This window comes from Centruroides vittatus, unplaced genomic scaffold (genome assembly GCF_030686945.1).
Source record: "Centruroides vittatus isolate TY-2023 unplaced genomic scaffold, ASM3068694v2 scaffold_1519, whole genome shotgun sequence".
In the NCBI taxonomy this organism is placed as follows: Eukaryota; Metazoa; Arthropoda; class Arachnida; order Scorpiones; family Buthidae; genus Centruroides; species Centruroides vittatus.
Genome location: NW_027122682.1, coordinates 942,736 through 963,049, shown reverse-complemented (window position 1 = coordinate 963,049; position 20,314 = coordinate 942,736). Strand labels below are relative to the sequence as shown.

The 20,314-nt window shown below is 31.8% G+C and overlaps 3 protein-coding genes across 3 annotated transcripts in view; all 3 read left to right on the top strand.

The window, feature by feature from the left end:
* The window catches only part of DCP2 (decapping protein 2), a 208,154-nt gene that overhangs the window by 69,454 nt on the left and 118,386 nt on the right, over nucleotides 1-20,314 (top strand). The gene's annotated exons all lie outside the window — the stretch shown is intronic.
* LOC136987384 (carbonic anhydrase-like) lies at nucleotides 960-7,877 on the top strand. The gene is made up of 8 exons (XM_067285122.1): nucleotides 960-1,125; nucleotides 5,565-5,591; nucleotides 5,681-5,851; nucleotides 6,347-6,474; nucleotides 6,605-6,697; nucleotides 7,155-7,382; nucleotides 7,452-7,572; nucleotides 7,705-7,877. Exons 1-7 carry the CDS (start codon nucleotides 1,074-1,076, stop codon nucleotides 7,569-7,571), a joined length of 819 nt encoding a protein of 272 aa, XP_067141223.1. The 5' UTR covers nucleotides 960-1,073; the 3' UTR covers nucleotide 7,572; nucleotides 7,705-7,877.
* On the top strand, nucleotides 13,256-19,982 carry LOC136987390 (carbonic anhydrase 1-like). The gene is made up of 8 exons (XM_067285128.1): nucleotides 13,256-13,359; nucleotides 13,476-13,483; nucleotides 18,693-18,725; nucleotides 18,798-18,887; nucleotides 19,042-19,193; nucleotides 19,278-19,370; nucleotides 19,448-19,675; nucleotides 19,774-19,982. The coding sequence occupies exons 1-8, from the start codon at nucleotides 13,256-13,258 to the stop codon at nucleotides 19,903-19,905; spliced, it is 840 nt and encodes a 279-aa protein (XP_067141229.1). The 3' UTR covers nucleotides 19,906-19,982.

Below are 20,314 nucleotides of genomic sequence, written 5' to 3'. Positions count from 1 at the left end.
TATGGCCTAGGGGTGGTGACAAAACATTTATTGGTTAAGACAAATACAAAAAAGCAAATCAAAGTTTAGATCGTTACTTTCATTATATATTTTGTCGTGTTTAATTTTTTAAAATTATTTTTTATCGCTAACTACACCTTACCTACGAATGGCAGCTTTTCGGTAAAACACGTAATACAAAAAAGCCGAATAGCAGGGGCCCCTGTAAAGTTGGCTATCCAAAGGAAAAGACACCATTTAGGAACCAAGTTCGATCAATTGAAAAAAATTAAAAAACACTTTTTTTTAAATAAAATAGATGTTTACTTTTAAGTAATAATAATAGTTTTTTCATCTGAAGTCAGTTTTTTTAATAATTCAGGACGGCAAGAGGTTAAAATTGAATTTTTGATGGCTTAAGGCGTGATTTAACTCGATCAGATTATCGTCTTAAGAAGTTTTTAAATCAGAGATAAGTGTAATACAGGCTGTTAGGACCTTAATCTATAGAACCAATTTTTTCGAAGTTAATCGTGCTTTAACAAATATATGCAAAAATACTACTTAAATCGCGGTTTGTATTGCAAGAAATTAACGATAACACACCAATTTTCTAACCAGAAATTAGATAAATATGCTTAATTACAGTCACGCTAATTATAATTAAAGAACTTTTAATTGAATATTACGTAATTCTAATAAAAATAACGCAATTATCTATATGCTCGGTTAACGTCTAACTGTATAAGTAAGTTTATTTTATATAATAAATTAAATTAATTAAATAAAGAGAAGGGAAGAAGTGAAATATATACGGGCCTATATATAAGAAAATTCAAATGTCTTTGGTGAAAAAGCAATAAATTTGGTGGCAAGAAAATATATTTACGCGGAGTCCCAACGGAATAAATTAATATTAAGTTTCGCCAATTATCAAGTGATGCAGCAACGAGTAGTGGAAAAGCTGTGCGTGTGTGTGTGTTCCGTGCGCTCGCCACGTGACTGGAAAAGTGATAGATGTTGTCACTATTAGAGAATTATAAATAAGTGTTTTATCTACATATTGGCACTGGCAATTATTCCTTGCCGTCGACATGATCGTTACTTTGCTACTTTCGTTCGTGCTGTTTGCCTCCGGCCAGGAAGGTAAGGTGTACGAAATTATCTTTAAACCACTCTCCACTGTATCGTCATTTTATTTACTCCTATAAAGATACACTCTTGCTTTAATTCTACTTATTTTTTCTCTTAATCTATTTATATTTTATCCATAAAAAAACACTTTTGCTTCTCTTTTACAATTAATTCATCTAAAAAAGCACTCTTTCTTCGTTTATATTTCATTTGCTCATCTACAGATACTCTTTATTTTACTTATAACTTATTATTTAAATCGATTTTTCATTGTGTTTTAAATGAGATTGTTTTCTAGGTGAATAAATAAAAGTATAAACGAAACGTGAGCGTGTTTTCACCCTAATAAAGACGCTCTTGTCGGGCTGCAATTTCTAAATTACGGACCTACACATTCCGTTTGTCTGTTTGTCCGTCCGTCTTCCTTCGTTAATCTCCAGAACGGAGTTAGGTATACGAAAATCGAGACCAGAAAGCTTATTTTTTAAGTTAAAATATAATTAAAAATTGATTTTTTTATGTAAAAATCGCTCTTATTTTTGTTTATACTTTATTTATTAGCATTTAAAGAGATTATACCATAGGATAATTTAAAGTTTATATATAATAAATTTATTTACAAGAATAAGAACTTTTGCCGAAGAAGGATTTCCTACTTCCGTTTGAATTTCCGTTTATTCTGAACCTTAAAAAATTTCTAGAAAATAAATAATAATACTAATAATAAAAGAACAATTGTTTAAAAAATAAATAAACATAAAAATAATTTTTAACTGCTTAAAAATTCGAAATTTCCGCTCTTAATATCTAAAAACAATCCTTAAACCAGTAGAAATTTAAATAAAATGAGGTTAACTTCCCAGAAATTGATAAATCTGTGCATTAAAGCACCTCAGAACAACGGCCACCGAGGAAAACACCAGACGTGTCCGTTGTTCGGAGGTGATCCTCTTTGGAAGTTCTACTGTATATTTATTCTCCACTATTTAAATTATCCATAAAATACGTGTTTACAAGTTAGAAATAGATTTAGAAACTTACAATCGAAACATTTTATATTGAGGCCTCGAGAACAATAATGGTGGGGGGGTTTGCTTTCGTATTTTCCAAGATGTTTACATAATTAGGTATAAGTCCAATGACACGCAAACAAATTTCAACACAAGATCAACCGATATCAAGCAATGGGATCGGTTATTGTATATTTAAAAAACAATAATCTCTAAAAAATTGTAAAATTTCTTAAAAATAAACGAGTTTCAAAAATTAACTCTTTTCTATCCGACTTCGAAAGAGCTAAGAACTGAGATGGACACCGTGGAAATTAATAAATACTTCTTACTTTATTATTCACCATCCATACGTTATCATTCAAATTATCCAAATGCATTTCGCAAATTTCTTTGCCTCTTCAGTGGATATTACACCTTTACAACAGTGTTACATTTATATTCTATCAAATTTTCCCAGCATGCATCTACAGATAACCCGGTATTCAGATTGATGACATTTGCATAATTTTTGATACAATAATGTTCCGCGATACGTCTTGTTACAATATTTTCAAATTTATACAATATTTTGATATTATTTCTATTTATGATACAATTATTATTTTTACAATGTTGATACCATGGAGATTCACTTCGCTTCAGGCGAATTGCCGCTTCATGCTCTTTAACACGTTGTTCAAGCTGTCTTCCCGTTTCTCCAACATAGATCTTACTTTCTGGGCATGTACATATTAGTTTGTAGACGACTCCTGCTGTTTTCAAAGGGTCATGTGAATGTCCTACTATTCCTCTGTTTACCACATGAATACTTTTGCTTAATCTATTTTTCTGTTCGCCCACTAAGTTGACAGAACAATTATTAAAGTTATTTTTATATTTTTCATAAAACTTTTTAATATATGGTATTTTAATGTATAGGTTTTTACTTTTTTCTTCTTTTACATTATATCTACTTATTGTATAACAATTATACCACTTACGTATTACTTGTTGAGGGTAATCGTTAAGCAGATATTTTTTAAACAGATTTTCAGTTTCAAGTTCTATATGCTTCTGCAATGTCGTTCTGTTGAGAATTTTTCTTAGTTCCATTATAAAAACGTTTCTCTTTATACCTAAAGGACAGTATGATTTATAGTTGATTACTTTATTATTATTACAGATCTTTGTATACTTACGAAACAGTAGTGTTTTTTCGTTTCGTGTGATTGTAACATCTAAATAGTTAATTTCATTATTTTTCTCTTCTTCGTAGGTGAATCTAATATCATTGTTTAAACTGTTCGCATAAGTTTCGATGTTTTGGGCTGTGGTAATATTGGAATCATACAGGATTAATATGTCGTCTACATACCTGGCGTAGAAGGAAATACCTTGGAACTGGAAAATCTTTTGATCTAATGATGTCATGCATATATCTGCAATCTTCGGGCCTATAACGGACCCCATTGCTATCCCATCTTTTTGTCGATAAAAGTCTGTAGAACCGAACAATTTGCTTTTAAAAATAACTATTTTTCGGTTTCTACAGACTTTTATCGACAAAAAGATGGGATAGCAATGGGGTCCGTTATAGGCCCGAAGATTGCAGATATATGCATGACATCATTAGATCAAAAGATTTTCCAGTTCCAAGGTATTTCCTTCTACGCCAGGTATGTAGACGACATATTAATCCTGTATGATTCCAATATTACCACAGCCCAAAACATCGAAACTTATGCGAACAGTTTAAACAATGATATTAGATTCACCTACGAAGAAGAGAAAAATAATGAAATTAACTATTTAGATGTTACAATCACACGAAACGAAAAAACACTACTGTTTCGTAAGTATACAAAGATCTGTAATAATAATAAAGTAATCAACTATAAATCATACTGTCCTTTAGGTATAAAGAGAAACGTTTTTATAATGGAACTAAGAAAAATTCTCAACAGAACGACATTGCAGAAGCATATAGAACTCGAAACTGAAAATCTGTTTAAAAAATATCTGCTTAACGATTACCCTCAACAAGTAATACGTAAGTGGTATAATTGTTATATAATAAGTAGATATAATGTAAAAGAAGAAAAAAGTAAAAACCTATACATTAAAATACCATATATTAAAAAGTTTTATGAAAAATATAAAAATAACTTTAATAATTGTTCTGTCAACTTAGTGGGCGAACAGAAAAATAGATTAAGCAAAAGTATTCATGTGGTAAACAGAGGAATAGTAGGACATTCACATGACCCTTTGAAAACAGCAGGAGTCGTCTACAAACTAATATGTACATGCCCAGAAAGTAAGATCTATGTTGGAGAAACGGGAAGACAGCTTGAACAACGTGTTAAAAAGCATGAAGCGGCAATTCGCCTGAGGCGAAGTGAATCTCCATGGTATCAACATTGTAAAAATAATAATTGTATCATAAATAGAAATAATATCAAAATATTGTATAAATTTGAAAATATTGTAACAAGACGTATCGCGGAACATTATTGTATCAAAAATTATGCAAATGTCATCAATCTGAATACCGGGTTATCTGTAGATGCATGCTGGGAAAATTTGATAGAATATAAATGTAACACCGTTGTAAAGGTGTAATATCCACTGAAGAGGCAAAGAAATTTGCGAAATGCATCTGGATAATTTGAATGATAACGTATGGATGGTGAATAATAAAGTAAGAAGTAATTTATTAATTTCCACGGTGTCCATCTCAGTTCTTAGCTCTTTCGAAATCGGATAGAAAAGAGTTAATTTTAGAAACTCGTTTATTTTTAAGAAATTTTACAATTTTTTGCAAAGATTAATGTTCAACACAAGATCAACCGAGTAGATATATTTAAATATGGTTTTCGGGGGAAATACAGAATCTACGAAGTGTTTTTTCTGTACGTATGAATGTTAGTATGCGTGTGGGGGGGGGAACTTTAAAGCTTAATAACTCGTGTGCCTTTTGTCTAAAGTTTCTGAAATTTTGCGGGGAAGTTTGTGTATTAGGGTTATTAATGATATTAAATTTTGGTAGATTTTTGGTGGAAATTTAAAAAACGACGAGTAACTGATATTTAAGCACGTACTGTAAAGTTTGAATACAGGCCCAATTAGTTAAAGTGAAAGAAAAATATTATTTTAAATCGATTTTTTAAGGTTAAAAATATAATCTATTTGTTTAAAACATGAGAAATTATTGATGCATTTATTAACAATTTCGCAATAAATATTTTAAGTTAAAAGCTTCAACGTCACACAAACAGATTTTTGTTGCATGTTCCAACGTAACACGTGTAATGTACATGCTTAAACACCTGTTGAAACTTTTATTTTTCTAAAAGTTTACGTTAAATTATTCATCTAAACATCCAGAATTATTTCAAGTTTTCATTATTATTTTTTTAAATAATAAATTTAACCTATTCTGTTTCGTTTTATTTACAGTCCAGTGGAGTTACGACGGATCGAATGGTGAGAAATAGTTATTTAGTTATTTATTTTCAAATGAACAAATGTAATTTTTTTTTAAATTAAATATATATATATATATATGTTTATAGGGGTTGGTCCCGAAGGTTGGCCGGGACTATGTCAAACTGGTTCCGAGCAATCGCCCATTAATATAGATTGCAGTTATGTTGTAGAAAATGAAAATCTGGACTATTTCGATTTTTCAGATTATAACAAAAAATTAGAATCGGTAAAAATCGAAAATTCCAATGGAAAAACAAGTAAGAAAATATTTGCCTCTCCTTCCCGTGCTCCTTGTTCCTTTTGTGGATCCTGTTCTTGTACTTCTTGTTTTTCTTCACGTGTTCCTCGTACTCCATCTGTTCTTTATTCTTCTCCTGCCTCCGATTCACGCGCTTTTTTTTTTAAATTCTTTTCAAGATATCCTTACAACCGAGGATCTCGTGAATCAAAAATTTCCTTTATTTTATCTGCAATTCCTTTCTTTTCATTGCCTCCTTATCTCTCTGTCCTTCCATATTTATTCTCTCCAAAGTCTTCCCTTTGACCTCTTCTATCTTCTAATATCGGATTTAGCTTCGATACTCTCTTCTCCTTCTTCTTCTATGCGTGGCCATACCATTTATGAAGAAGAGATCGTACCATCTTCTGTCTCCTCCTCTATAATCGTCGCAATATCTCTCTTTACTTTTGTATATATAATTATATACAGTATTTACTTTACGTACAATTAATTAAATTATTTTTTTGTAAAGTCAAAGTGACACCTAAAGATGACATTATATTATCTGGTGGAAGTTTGCCCGGAACTTTTAAACTCGAAGAGTTTCAGTTTCATTGGAGAGCGGAACATTCTTACGAAGGAGAATTTAATCCATTGGAAGTAAGACATTTTATATTTAACACGTAATATTCTTCACTAAGAAGCATTTAACACGCGATGCTCCTCGGTGAGCGACGGGAGCGTGGAGTTAAATATTTATTTACACTTTTCTAATTACTTTATCGTTTAGCTTCACTTCGTTCACAAGAATGAGAAGTATGCCACTTTGCAAGAAGCTTTACGATACGACGACGGTGTAGCGGTTATTGCAGTATTTTTCGAGGTATTTATGTTTTTTCTACAATATTGAATGCATTTACGAAACTTTCCTCGTTTTTGGATTAACTGAATCTCGAGTCATGCTTTCTTTTGGATTATTCGAAACAGCTGAATCTAAAGAAAGGTCCCTTAAACCTCTTTCAAAAGAAATGGTTATTTTGAAAGAGATCCAAAGGACTTTTTAGATTCTTTCCTAAGAGCCAGAATAAAAGGATCTAAGAATGTTCGGATCCAACTGAATCCAGAGGAAAGTGTCCTTCGATTCAAATGTTCTCTGATATTCAGTTGATAGTTTCGCTCTTATACAACACTTTACATCCTTTAGATATTCTGCATCCGAAGAAAAATGACCCTTCAGTCTAACCCAATCAAACTTCATAAAAAAAATCTTTGAATTAGACGAATGTCCTAAAAAAGGAATTCTAATTAAATCTTAATTTTTACATATTTACTATAAACAGCGCTATTGCTATCCTTTGAAAGTCATGGATACCATTACGAGTGCCATTGATAGAGTAAAGTATGCGAATCAAACGGCAGATATAACCTTTGGTTCGTCCCTTAGCGAGCTTTTACCAGAAAACCATTTCGAGTACTTCCGTTACAAAGGATCCTTGACCACTCCGGAATGTAACGAAGGGGTGACATGGACTTTGTTAAAACACACTATTTGCATCTCTAAAGATCAAGTAAGTTGAGTATTCGATATTTCGCTTTAAAATTATCTGAATTTATTAATATAAAATTTAATCTTCAAGCTGTATAAATTCCGTACCGGGGTTCGTCAATCTAATGGAGAAGTTCTCAAATATAACTATCGCCCGATTCAACCATTAAATGGAAGATTAGTTGAAGTTAATACGAATTGCTTTCACTGAGGTTAATGTTTTAATTTTTTACATAAATTTATTTTTTTAAACAAGTTCCCCGCTACTTTCCGGCTAGTAAGCTTTATATCGTACAGTACATCGCTTCGAGTAATGAATAAGCATTTTTTTTATTTATTTACAGAATTTATACTGTGAAATTCCATGATAATGCAATATTAATATGTGAAAATTTAATGGCCAAATGAAGATTTTAGTCTATGGAATTTAAAATATATAATATATAAATTGTAAAATTTTATGAATATTAATATTAAAATTTATAATTTTAAAGTAAATAAAATATTTTAAATTTTATTTTCTTGTGTTTTGGGTTAATTAATGTTAATTTGCAATTAAAACATTTTATTAAAAAAAAAAAAAAGTGTAAGTTTGTGCAAATTGGCAGATGGCGCATTCGACTTACAGATGTTCGTTTGGTTTGAATATTACGTCAATTTGACATCATTTCGAAAATAAAACTGGAAACGTGACGTCAAACTGACGTAAGATTCAAACCGAACAATACGTTACTTTCCCGACGATGCTGCCATCTACTGGAACGAATTTTATTATTATTTACACTTTAATATTTTTTAAAAATAAATTTATAAAATTATTTAAATATTTTAATATATAAATTACTTCAAATAAGTAAAGCAAGTAAAATTAATAAAGCGTTCTTCCCGTATGAGAAATATTTAATGGAGAAATTCGAGTTGCATTTTTTTATAACCCCTCAAAGTGCTTTTTAGTGGTTCACTTCAAGACTTGACGTTTTTAGTTAGTTATAAATTTATCAAAAGTGAAGAGAAAGAACTTACGTGTCTCGCTGAAAGATTTACGGTCCTTAGTAATGTACAGAGAGATAAAATGGCGAGTGATTAGCTTGTAAGAATAAGAAATTGGGAGAAAGCTAATAAATTCTGAAGCATACTTTTTACTTTTCTCGTAATTTCTTAGGTTTTACGTGCTACGTGATGCAATTCCTATCGTGCAACATTTTAAAGACGTGTAATTTCCACCTTTCAATACTTTACTAAAGTGTTACAAAGTAGGCAATTGTTACAAGGTGTTACAAGGAATTGCACGCCATTAATGTGCAGTTCCTACCACGTGACATGCAATTTCTACTTTTCAATGTTTCAATGATTCCCGACTTTCGAATAAATACAAATTGTTCTGAAAAAGAGGGCATCGTGGGTGTGTTTCGAAAAACAAAGGACATTTCTTAATTCAAAATGGCGGATATGTCTTTCTTTTCTAGATCAAAGTGAAGAATAATGTCCTGGTTTACGATAACAAATGTTTAATCACACACTACACACTACACACACTAATCGAAGGCTATCATTGTCTCACAATTTCGGTTTGAGAAGATTTGTAATTAACCTAACGCAACAAATTTAAAATGGTGACATTTCCTTACCAAAATTCAAAACTAGACACTAAGGTGCTTTTGGCGCGGCCGGATGGCCGAGCGGTCAAGGTTAGCAGCCTGCCGCCCTGGGGGACCCGGGATCGAATCCGGACGGGTCGAAAAATCCCCAGGAATTTTTCGGGGGGTGGTCCGTTCGGATATGTCGGGCCCCGTCCCTCACCACCCGGTCGCCCCATTGTGGGCCTGGCCGAACCCATAATGGGCTTGCTATAAGAGGCCCTCTTAGTGCCCACTGGGCGAAAAGAGTTTAAAAAAAAAAAGGTGCTTTTGGCGCTGCAAGCACCGCACATTTTTGTTTGAATAGATACAAGAAATCGTGCCAACCTTAGCGATTCGGATACAGTGCAGTGTTATACCATTGTGAAGGTGTAAAGCCTTAAGGCGATTTTCATAAAATTTACTGCAATAAACGTTATATTTTATTCCATAAAAATTTTTAAAAAATAAATAAAAGTTAAGGTTGATACACGAGTAGGTTGTCTTATAATAAATCACTTGGGTACAGCTGAGTCAATGAATTTATTTTAATGATAAAAAGAGTTCCGCTGTTTCTAAACAAACACAACTTGCGAGCCAGGTAATATTTACAGATGCTAGTATATATTTATATACAGGTATCTGTGTATCTTGTGTACAGTAAGTAGGTCTATACCGTATTTACTCCAGTAAATCCCATATTGAAAAACACGAGAACACACAGTACTACTCTGTACGGGTTACTGTAGTTTAGAGTGATAAGTAAAGGATTTAACTAAAATTCCACCTCTTCAAAGTGTCGATCAGTATTCGGAGATTTATCCAGTTGGTCACTGGCGGGCCATCGGATTAACTATGAAAACAGTAATTATTTAAAATGTGGTTGTAACCCATAAATAACCCATAATCTCCTGTTGAGAGGTAATAAATCTGGAAAATAGGTTTTAAAAATAAATCCCCGGCATTTAATCGAGGAAATACATTATATTAAATTCCTTAATTTTCATTCTAATTATCAAAAGAAGCTGGCAACTTTGTTGCTAGACTTTCTCGGCATTTTTTTATTTGTTTTCATGCCTAATAATTGCTATTATCTTCGATTGATCTTCGGGTGATTTGGTACATACTCTCTCCCGAACCAGGGGTCAGATTTTCTTGAAAATTTTTACAAACATTTCCTCCAATGCAAAAACCCCCAACTAGTTTTTGCATTTTTCGGTTTTGTTTCAAGGCCGGAGTCCAAAAATGCCAGACTTAAGGGTCATTTTTGACCGATCTCCATACTTTTCCTCTGTTTTAATTTATATAACAGTGGAAAATTTAAAAGTTTAATAAGTTTTAATAGAGTTTTTGTGCTTGAAAACGAAATACGGAAGAAAACCGGTTAATCGAGGATCTCGGATAATCGGTGTTCTACTGTAATTTACGTCGTCGATCGTCATTCAATATGTTAAAAATAAATAACAATAGAATTAATAAAAATAGGTTAAATTCAATTAATTTTTGTGACCGAAATACTTTACTCACAATTGATGTGACGTACTCACTCCTCGAGTTCTGTTGCAAATATTCAAAATAGACGTTGTTTAATTTGCATATGGCACACACGGCAATAGGTTCCGTCGTCAAAGGGGCCTCGAAAAAATATTCCTGCTTAACTACCCGATTTGAATTACGAAATGACAAAAATAAAGCAAAACATTACGTTAATAAAGCCAAATTGCCGGTTCCTACGTCCAAGTGTTAATTATGATTAAAACAATGTATCGTTATTATAATATAGTCCAAAATGGACACTCGGTGTTTCCCCTGATTTATTTTTATAAATTCGTCGTAAAACCGGTTATCCCATTTCTCTTAGGCCTCGAATTAAAGTTAGGTTCCTGAAAATAAAAGAATGAACGGCCATCTTAAAGAATGTGGCACTTTAAATATGGATTGCATTGATGAATAAACCAATGCAACACTTGCCAAGAGGGTTCCTTCCGGGCGGATTTCCTGTGAAAAGCTGGTCTCTATTTATGCATTATATGCGACACGAAGAACAACCAGAAAACTCCACGTGGCCAGCTCGTTCGCAACTAACTACCAGCATTCGGGTGTTTGATCCATTCGGTCAGTGACGGGTGACACTTAAATATGACATTTCAATGAAAATTTGTATTAGTTTCGGAAGCAAAACTTTAAAGTGAGCAGTATTAATAAGCACGAGGCATTACTTTTTACTCTTTCCACTTTGTGGGCACGAAGATGGCTTTTTTAACCCCATTATGGGTTTGGCCATTAATGAAGGACAAGCCATCCCCGAAAAATCCCCAAAAAATGGGTTTTTCGACGTGTCATATTTCAAGTTCCAACAAATAATTTTTTCTTTTTAATTTCTGTATCAATAGGGAGGGCCCCGAGAGCCGCTATGGATCCCTGGTTTTAAAATAATAAAATGACTGGCAATACGGGGCGATTGTTTCCTGTTTTTTATTAATAATCTACATGCATACAATGCTAGAGTATTTCAACACGAGAATTAAAGTTGAACGTACAGGAAATTATACTGTACACATACCTCATTTTTTATTACAATTACTTTCATTTTAATTCTTAAATAATTATGTTTACTGAAGGCCGGATGGCCGAGACGGTTAAGGCATCGGCCTATCGCTCCGGGGGGAACGAAACCCCTGGAATTATTCGGGGGGTGTCTCTTCCGGATATGTCGGGTATCTTCCTGGTCACCCGACATTTTACGTAATAAAAGTATTAATTACTTTCATTATGTAAAAAGTAAAAGTAGATAATATATCTCGTGGGAAAGTCCACAAATTTCTATACTTCATCGGTAGATGTGTAAACATATTTCAATAACTTATGAAATTTTTTCTGTTTTTCTAATATAATTTTATATATTTAGACATATTAATTAATTTTAAGTTACTTTAAATAATTAAAATGCCGAATAAAAATAAAAGTACAATCACAAAGTACTGAAGCGATTACTTTGACTCTATTTTTTATTGTTGTTTGCTTGATTAAATTACAAGTAATATAGAAAGAATTAGTAGCGAGGTTGAGAACCGACGTTTTAAACGCGAAAACGTGTACGTCGGACGTTCAGCGCCGCCTTCCTGTAAGCCTAGAAGTTTGACAATGGCGTTTGGAAAGCCAGTGGAATCGTGCTCGACATTCCAAATGCCATTGTCAAACTTCTAGGCTTACAGGAAGGCGGCGCTGAACGTCCGACGTACACGTTTTCGCGTTTAAAACTTCGGCCTCAACCTCGCTACTAATTTTTTATTTACGTATATTACAAAACATTCTAAGGGAAATGACCCCTATTTAGGCGTTATAAGCGTGAAAAAAACTCAGAAAATTCCTCTTAGGTAAGCTCTTTGGCCAGGCGCGAACTCACGACAAACAACGGCTTACCCACGCGGCCATATGTCGGGCCCCGTCCCTCACCACCCGGTCGCCCCATCGTGGGCCTGGCCGAACCCATAATGGGCCTACTAAAAGAGGCCCTCTTAGTGCCCACAGGGCGGAAAGAGTTAAAAAAAAAAACCCACTCGGCCATGGCGGGCATTCGAAAATCTTTCAAAACAATCCAATTTTTAGTAAAGTGCCGGCATTTTATAGTTTATACTTTTCTAGTTAATTTCATTTATATTATTTTAAATTAATTGTAATTTTAATTTGTTAAAACACAAAAAAAGTGATAGAATCTGAAGTTTTTGCACGTTTGTCTAAATGAAAAGAAAAAAAACACATCTTTTTGACATTTTACTAATATTGTGTAAGGGTTTAATCATAATTTTTATTTATTTAATCGTTATCAAAATTAAATGTTATCAAGGGGAAATTTAAAATAGAAATTAATCTCTGAAAAACTTTCAAATTTCGAATTTTTATCTGTAACAACGCCGGTTCTTGAACGACCGATTTTTCAAGAAACTTTAGAATGAACGTTTTCGGATTAAGTTAAAATAATAAATTATAAAATTTTCTTTAGTAATAAAGTAATTTTATTAAGTTAAAAATTATAATAAATACACAAATTTAATTTTTGTTTACTGTATAAACATAAAAAATAATTTTAATATTAAAAATAAATTGAAAGTATCATATCAAAAAAATCAGGTGGCGCTAGCGACCACTTGTATTGGTTTTCCCGCGAAATTTTATTATGTTGTAAACAAACACGTGGTTTCGAACGACATTTATTTTGTTACGTCGATCAAATCACCTAAATTTTTGTTTTCTCTTAATATTTTAGTAATTCGTTAAAATGGCTGCCAAATTAAATGGCGAAAGTGAAGCTACGTCTAACACAACTAATAATGGTTCCGGCAAAAGTTTTTCTTTCAGTAACACACCGACTTTAGAAGATCTGTAAGTTGAGTTATTTTAAATTAATTATTAACTTCACACTGATAATTTAAGGTTAATAACTAATTAATTAAGTCATTTTAATGAACAATATATAACTGTGAATTCTAATTGTGCAGGATATTGTGTAACTAACAGGAAATAGGGGCAATTTGTTTATATGTATACCTACTGGTAATTACTGATGCACAGTTTATGCCATTATATACATAATTGCAAATCTACACACTATTTGTGTGTAGAATCTTTTCTCCATTTATAAAAATGTTATGTATTTTAATATATGAATTACAATTGCCCTACAAATTTGCCACTTTGTCAAACTTCAAAATGCTGTCATCGTCGTAAGTGTCAACAAATACTTGTACTTAATCATCTATTTAATATTTTTGAGGAAGATCCTCATAAATACTAAATAGGGATGTTTTTGGAATTTGCAAATGACTAAATGTACCGTTTGGTGACATTATATCGCCGAATCGTGTGACTTTCTCGGCTTGTATGTGTCGGTATTATTAGGTAATTTATAAAATAGATCGATTACAAGAAAGTATTTAAGTTAAATTATATAACACAGAGACCTATACAAACCCAAAAAAGTTCAAATTTCGGATGATAAAATCATCACGCGGAAAACTCAAAGGCACTAGCGTATTTCCATGGAAACCAAAAACTAATTATAATAAATTTTGGAAGTCTTCCTTATGAAAGATATTGTATGGTTTCTGCAAACAGTTAACATTAATAAGTCCCGTCTTTTGAGATTGTACTTTTATTTGTTCCACGGGTAATCTTTTTAAAAGCAAATTTGCATCTAGATCTTTAGATCTGGTACGCAATATCTTCGTGGTTTCCTTTTCTATTTTGTCTTTCGCAAAATAATATTTTCTATCGATACGTTTTGTTTTATCGTGTAATGTTTATTCTTTTATCGAGTCGATGGCCGATAGACTGTCTGACTTTAAGATCGGTACATATCCACGATGTCTAAAATCCAATTTCTGATTTGTTTTATTTTCCGTATTTCTTCGTAAATGGCTTTAATTTCTGCTTCGCACGTTGGGGAGGCAAGACAATCGGCAGTCGACTATTTTTTTGACACGTCCACGTTATTGGAGATCTTTCGATTTTAATCGGAGAAATGTTCGGAATCTTTAGCACCAACTTGCATCTCTGCTCAATTCCAGTTTTCTTTGTTGTTTATCACAGATTAATTTATAATTTTGAGTTCCATTTAAATATCTGTGTACTCTCTTAATTGCTCTTAGATGAATAAATTGTGGAAGCTTATTACGGCGAGACGGTCGGCTAACGGAAAATGTAACATCGGGCCCGTTTTCGAGCGACGGGTACGTCGAAGAGCCCGTCGTCTCTCGGAATTTTTCTCCGTTTGTCGATGACGAATTATCGTGTTCGTCTAAATCTTGGCTAGAAATGCCGTGTTTCTTCGTTGGATTACCATTCTTAAATTGAAATTTATTGTGTATTTTGTTCATGTATTCTTCTATAGAAAATTTATAACCTGTTTTCTTTTGTATAATCTTAATTCCCAAGAAAAATATCATGTCCGGTCTCTTCTTTTGTGTCATTAATCCATCTTTGACACTGTTTTTTGCCTCTTGATGTGTTGTTGGAATTTTTTCTAATAAATCTTGGGTTGACGATATTTTTCTACTTTTATTCTTTCGGATTTTGTCGCCCCAGCCAACGCAAGCCTTTTTTCTTTATTATTATCAAGCACTTTATTATTGTCAAGGTTGTTGGAGTCTGATTTTTATCATATATTAACCATTTTTCTTTTGACTTTAGACAGTGCTTTTTCATTTTCCTAAGCATCATTGGCTGATTACATTTAAAAATTGTATTGATTATTTCTAAGAAGTGTTGTGTCTAATAATTGCATTTTCATTCCTACGCTGTAACATTTCTTCAAAGCATCCATTTTAACTATTCTGATTAATTAATAATTGTTGTTTGTCTTGTATTTTCATCAAAATCTGCAACTTCATGAATTTTTCCATTTTTCGAACTATATATTTGATATGCTATTCTTTCAATAGTGTATCCTGTAGAAACCCTATCCACTGCTTTAACAGCAAGTTTCTTTGATTGTTCGGTAACTTTAAGATAAGATATCCATTTTAATGTAGGATCTCAATTTTTTAAATGATATTTGGTTAATATGACTACTACCCAAAATTCTACAGGAAGTTTTGCATCTATCAACATAGTTCGTGCTTCATTTAGCATGATTAATCATTGATCGTTATTAATTGTAATAATTTTGCTCGATTAATTATTTGCTTTGGTTAGATCAGTGGTTCCCAACCGGTGTTCTGCGGAACACTGGTGTTCTGTAAGCATCTCCCAAGTGTTCCGCAGATTTAGTCACAAATCGGAAAGTGTACAGTACAATTGTATTCAAGCCGCCGAATATCAAAAAATTAAAATCATAAAATTTTCATAAACTTAAGTATATATGTACGACTCGTACTTATGGAGTGTACTACTGTTTCGAATAAGACAAAGGCAATGATAAAAACTGAATGAAATATGTAAAAAACATCAGGCACAAGTTTCCCATTAAAGTTATTTAGGTATATTTTTTCCTGTCTTAGAATTGGCATTAATAATATGAGTAGAGATTTTGAATTATAACTGCTCAATTCTAATAAAATAACTGATGACAAGCTTATGTATTTCATATTAACTTAAGTAAGTGTTCCGCTAAAGAAAACTGCTCACAAAAGTGTTCCGCATCCTAGAAAAGGTTGGGAACCACTGGGTTAGATAAATGAAATGAGAGTTACGCTTACTTCGTTTCATTTATCGAGACAAAAGAGATGGTTAAAAGTCGGCCGTCGACCGTTACTTTAAAACGTACGTTCGTACGTTTATACGAACTTTACGGTGGGTTTAAGGCCTCGAATACATAAAAAAATGGGTTTAGATGGTAAAATTTCTTTGTAGAATAGTGTAAATAATATATATTTAATATAAACTAACATCTAAAAAAAAGTAGCAGAGAGTCATAGTGTGCTTTTTAACTTCGAAACTACTAACTTTAAGAACCAAAAAATATTTAAAAAAGGGTGTAGAACAACACCGGTGATATTTGTCCATTTATATATAAATATATAAATATATAAATATCAAAAAAATCAAAGTTTTTTCTAAAAAATCATAGACATATAGTTCCTATTGTAACTATTGCTGTCTCGTCCTGTATATCGATGTTTTAGGATATTTACTAACTTAAAAATATGGTTTTTTAAAACTAATTAAATCTTCTAAAAAATCTTAATTGGGTTTAATATTAAGCATACTTATAGACTCCATCATTAAAATAATATTTATTTCTATTTTTAAGTGAATTTTTTGATCTACTTGTAACATATTCATGTCGTGTATTCATACACTTTTCTTGATAAAATATATATGTGTGTGTGTGTGTGTGTGTACGTATGTCGTAGATCATTTTTAGAATGATTTTATTTGTTACGTGTCCAAAAATGTGTATAGAAAAAATTTAAATAAATAAATAAAGTCTGTTGTACAAAACTTGAAGTTTTTAATGACCTTTTTTCTGTAATAAAATCACTAAATTTCGGTCGTCTCTCGGTTAAAAACACGTCTAAAACTTCACGTAAAACAACGAAACTCCTGTCGAAATTACACCAAAACGTGCAATTCACATACAATTAAATTGTGTTTTACACAACGAAGTTTTAAATATAAAAATTTAAAAATAAATCACTAAACTTCCGACATCTCTCGAGAAAAAATCCAACTAAAAAAATTCCACATAAATCTAAAAATGTTGCTTAAAAAAACAAAAAAAAAAACAAATTAATTTATACATTAAACGAGTAAATAAAAGAAATGATTTTTTTTAAAAATTTAATTAATCAATTTACAAAAATAATAAAAGGCAAAAAATACAAAAAAAATCTGTATTGTTACGTAATTTAAAGTGAAATTGAAACTTTCATTCATAAGAAACAAAATACAAATTAATCTATTTCAATTTATGAATGGCGGTTGCTATAGCAACTTACTACGCTCCAGCGAGTATCGACGAATGACGTAGTGACTTTTTTTAATTGAATTTTTTTAAAAATTCACACATAAATATAGAAGTTGAAGGAATTAATCAGTAGTCATGTTCAGTTTCCTTGTCGTTACTTCTTTATTTATTCTCACCTGTTCTCATGAACCAGGTAAATTTTATAATATGTCATTTTTTAAAAAATTAAATTGTATTTTTAATTTTTATAAATTTTTTTGGATTTTGGTCAAAAATTTGGGGATTTAACACGCGATTATCCAATTAATCGAGAGCAATTTATAACACGAATATTGCTCTAAATAACACAATTAAATGAACCTTCAAATTTCTCCCATTACTCGATAATATTTATTGCTTATTGTCCATTAATGGAGTTTAAATAACTATAAATTGACACTTTCTCGATGATTTAAACACCTTAACAAATAACTATAAAGACTAACAATTTCTTTTATTGTTAAGAAACATCATTAAACGTTCAAAAATAAACACAATTAATTTGACTAACGTTTAATAGTTATTGTTATTATCGTTATTACTTTCCCGACTCTGTTATACATAAAGGAGGTAATGTACGGCAATGGGTCAAAAAATGACCCCCGAAATTTTAAATTTTTGGACTCGGAGGACCTCGAAGTGTAGAGAAATGCAAAGAATTCGGTTTTTTTTTTGTATGGTAGTGTGAGGGGGGACACGATTTTGAAGCTTAATAACTTCTGTGTTTTTTGCCGAAATTTTTTAAAATTTTGGGGGGTAGATTGTGTATTAGGGGTATCGTTGGTATTAAATTTTGGTGTTTACAGGTCGAGGGGGTGGGGAGATAGAGGGGGATCGCGTGTCGTACCTCGAGTAGGGTTGGACTTAACGACGATTTTAACGTTATTAGTATTTACAATTTTTTTTATAAAACTCGTCCGTACCCTCAAAATAAAGCTTTTTCTATTTTATAATTATTAACAATATAAAAGGATTTTTTTAAATAAAATCTCCTAACAGATGGCGCCACACACGCAGTTTTAAATTTTGTCGGGAAAGTTAAGCAACTCGCTGATGGATTTTTGTAGCAATTAATTACAGCTATTTGCTCCATTTTTTAAAAATTACTTTTATATCAATTATAGCTATAACTATTCCAGTTTTCTGGGGTTTTATAGTAACTACAATCGTATTTATTCAATTATTCAATTGTTTTCTACTTTAATTATTAGATATAATTTAAACCGTAGTATAATTCAATTCATACATTAGAATGTTTTCATTTTTCTAGGTCTTCCAGAATGGGGATACGATGGAGATACTTGTAGGTTTATAACATAGAGGATAATAGTTACCATTTTCATCATCATTTAATATGCATATTCAACTATTCTAGTACCAGAAATGTGGCCTGCTATTTATAAACAATGCGGAGGTTTTAACCAATCCCCAGTTAACATAGACATGGATCGAGTGGTGGTCAATCGTAATTTGGGTCCTATAACGTTTATAGGGTATAATTCGGTACTGAGAGGTGTCACTTTAGAAAACAATGGGCATACAGGCTTAGCTGTTTCCAGCTTAATTTCTTTTAATCTTTGACGTTTTCTAACACTTCTTTTCCAATAAAATTCTCGCAGTTAAATTAATTCCACCAGCAAATGCTTACATAGCCATCAGGGACGGAGGACTCGGTGGAACGTATAGACTCAGACAATGCCACTTCCATTGGGGATTAACTGATATTCAAGGAACGGAACACACCTTAAACGAGAAACAATTCGCTCTAGAGGTGACGTACACGCTAATTTTAAGGATTTTATTAGGTTAAGTTCATTATCCTTATCACAATAACTGATTTTTACGAACCTTACAGTTGCAGTGCCTTCACATGAACGAGAAATACTCGAGCGAATCTCAGGCATTACAGATGAGGGATGGTTTTGCAGCTTTGTCAGTTTTTTATAGAGTAAATTTTTATTAAAAATATATAAAAATTTATAGATTATATTTCATTTCTTAACTAATATTTATTTACTTAATTAGGCATCTAGTAGACCCAATCCTTTATTGGATAAGATAACAATTGCCATGAGTGCGGTACGAAATTCTTACTCCAACGAAACGATACATTTCGGTTTCCCATTATCTCGACTTTTTCCAAAAAATAGAGGGTCTTACGTTAGATATTTCGGCTCCTTTACTACGCCAGGGTGTGAGGAAGTCGTGACTTGGACCGTTTTCACGGAGACTCAAAAGGTTAATGTTTTACAGGTGAGATTCAAAGCGAAATTACAATTGTTAAAATAACTAAAACACGTAAAATTACTGTAAAACCTTGCGAAAAATTCAATTGTTTTTCTATTTTTCAGACTCCACTGTTTCGTCTCATGGTAGAAGGCCCCATAACCGACAAAGAAGAGGTTCTTATTTTAACAAACGTTCGACCTTTACAATCACTTAACAATCGAGTAATTCAAGGGTCGAGATCCTTCCATCCATAAATAATTAATTTAAAACAATTTATTGTTTAAAAAGAATTCTAAAAAGTCACAATCTATGACAGACTTTTCAATATTGTATCCGGATAATTTTCAAATCTGAGTAATATTTCTGTATTATAAGAAACTAATTATCCCTTTTGTGTTATTTTGTACGTATGTATGTATGTATATATATATTAAAATAAATATAGAACTTGTAGACAATGTGCCATTGTCTATTTTACAATTGAAATCAATGATTATATTTTAAAATAAATTCCTCTAAATTCAATTACATTTACAGGTATTTAGCATGCATTTTTAATTGGATTTTTAGAAGAAATATTAATATAAATATAAGTTTCCTCTTGTAAAAACAACCCCCGCAGAGATTATATAATTATAAATAACATAATTTATTAAAGGAACG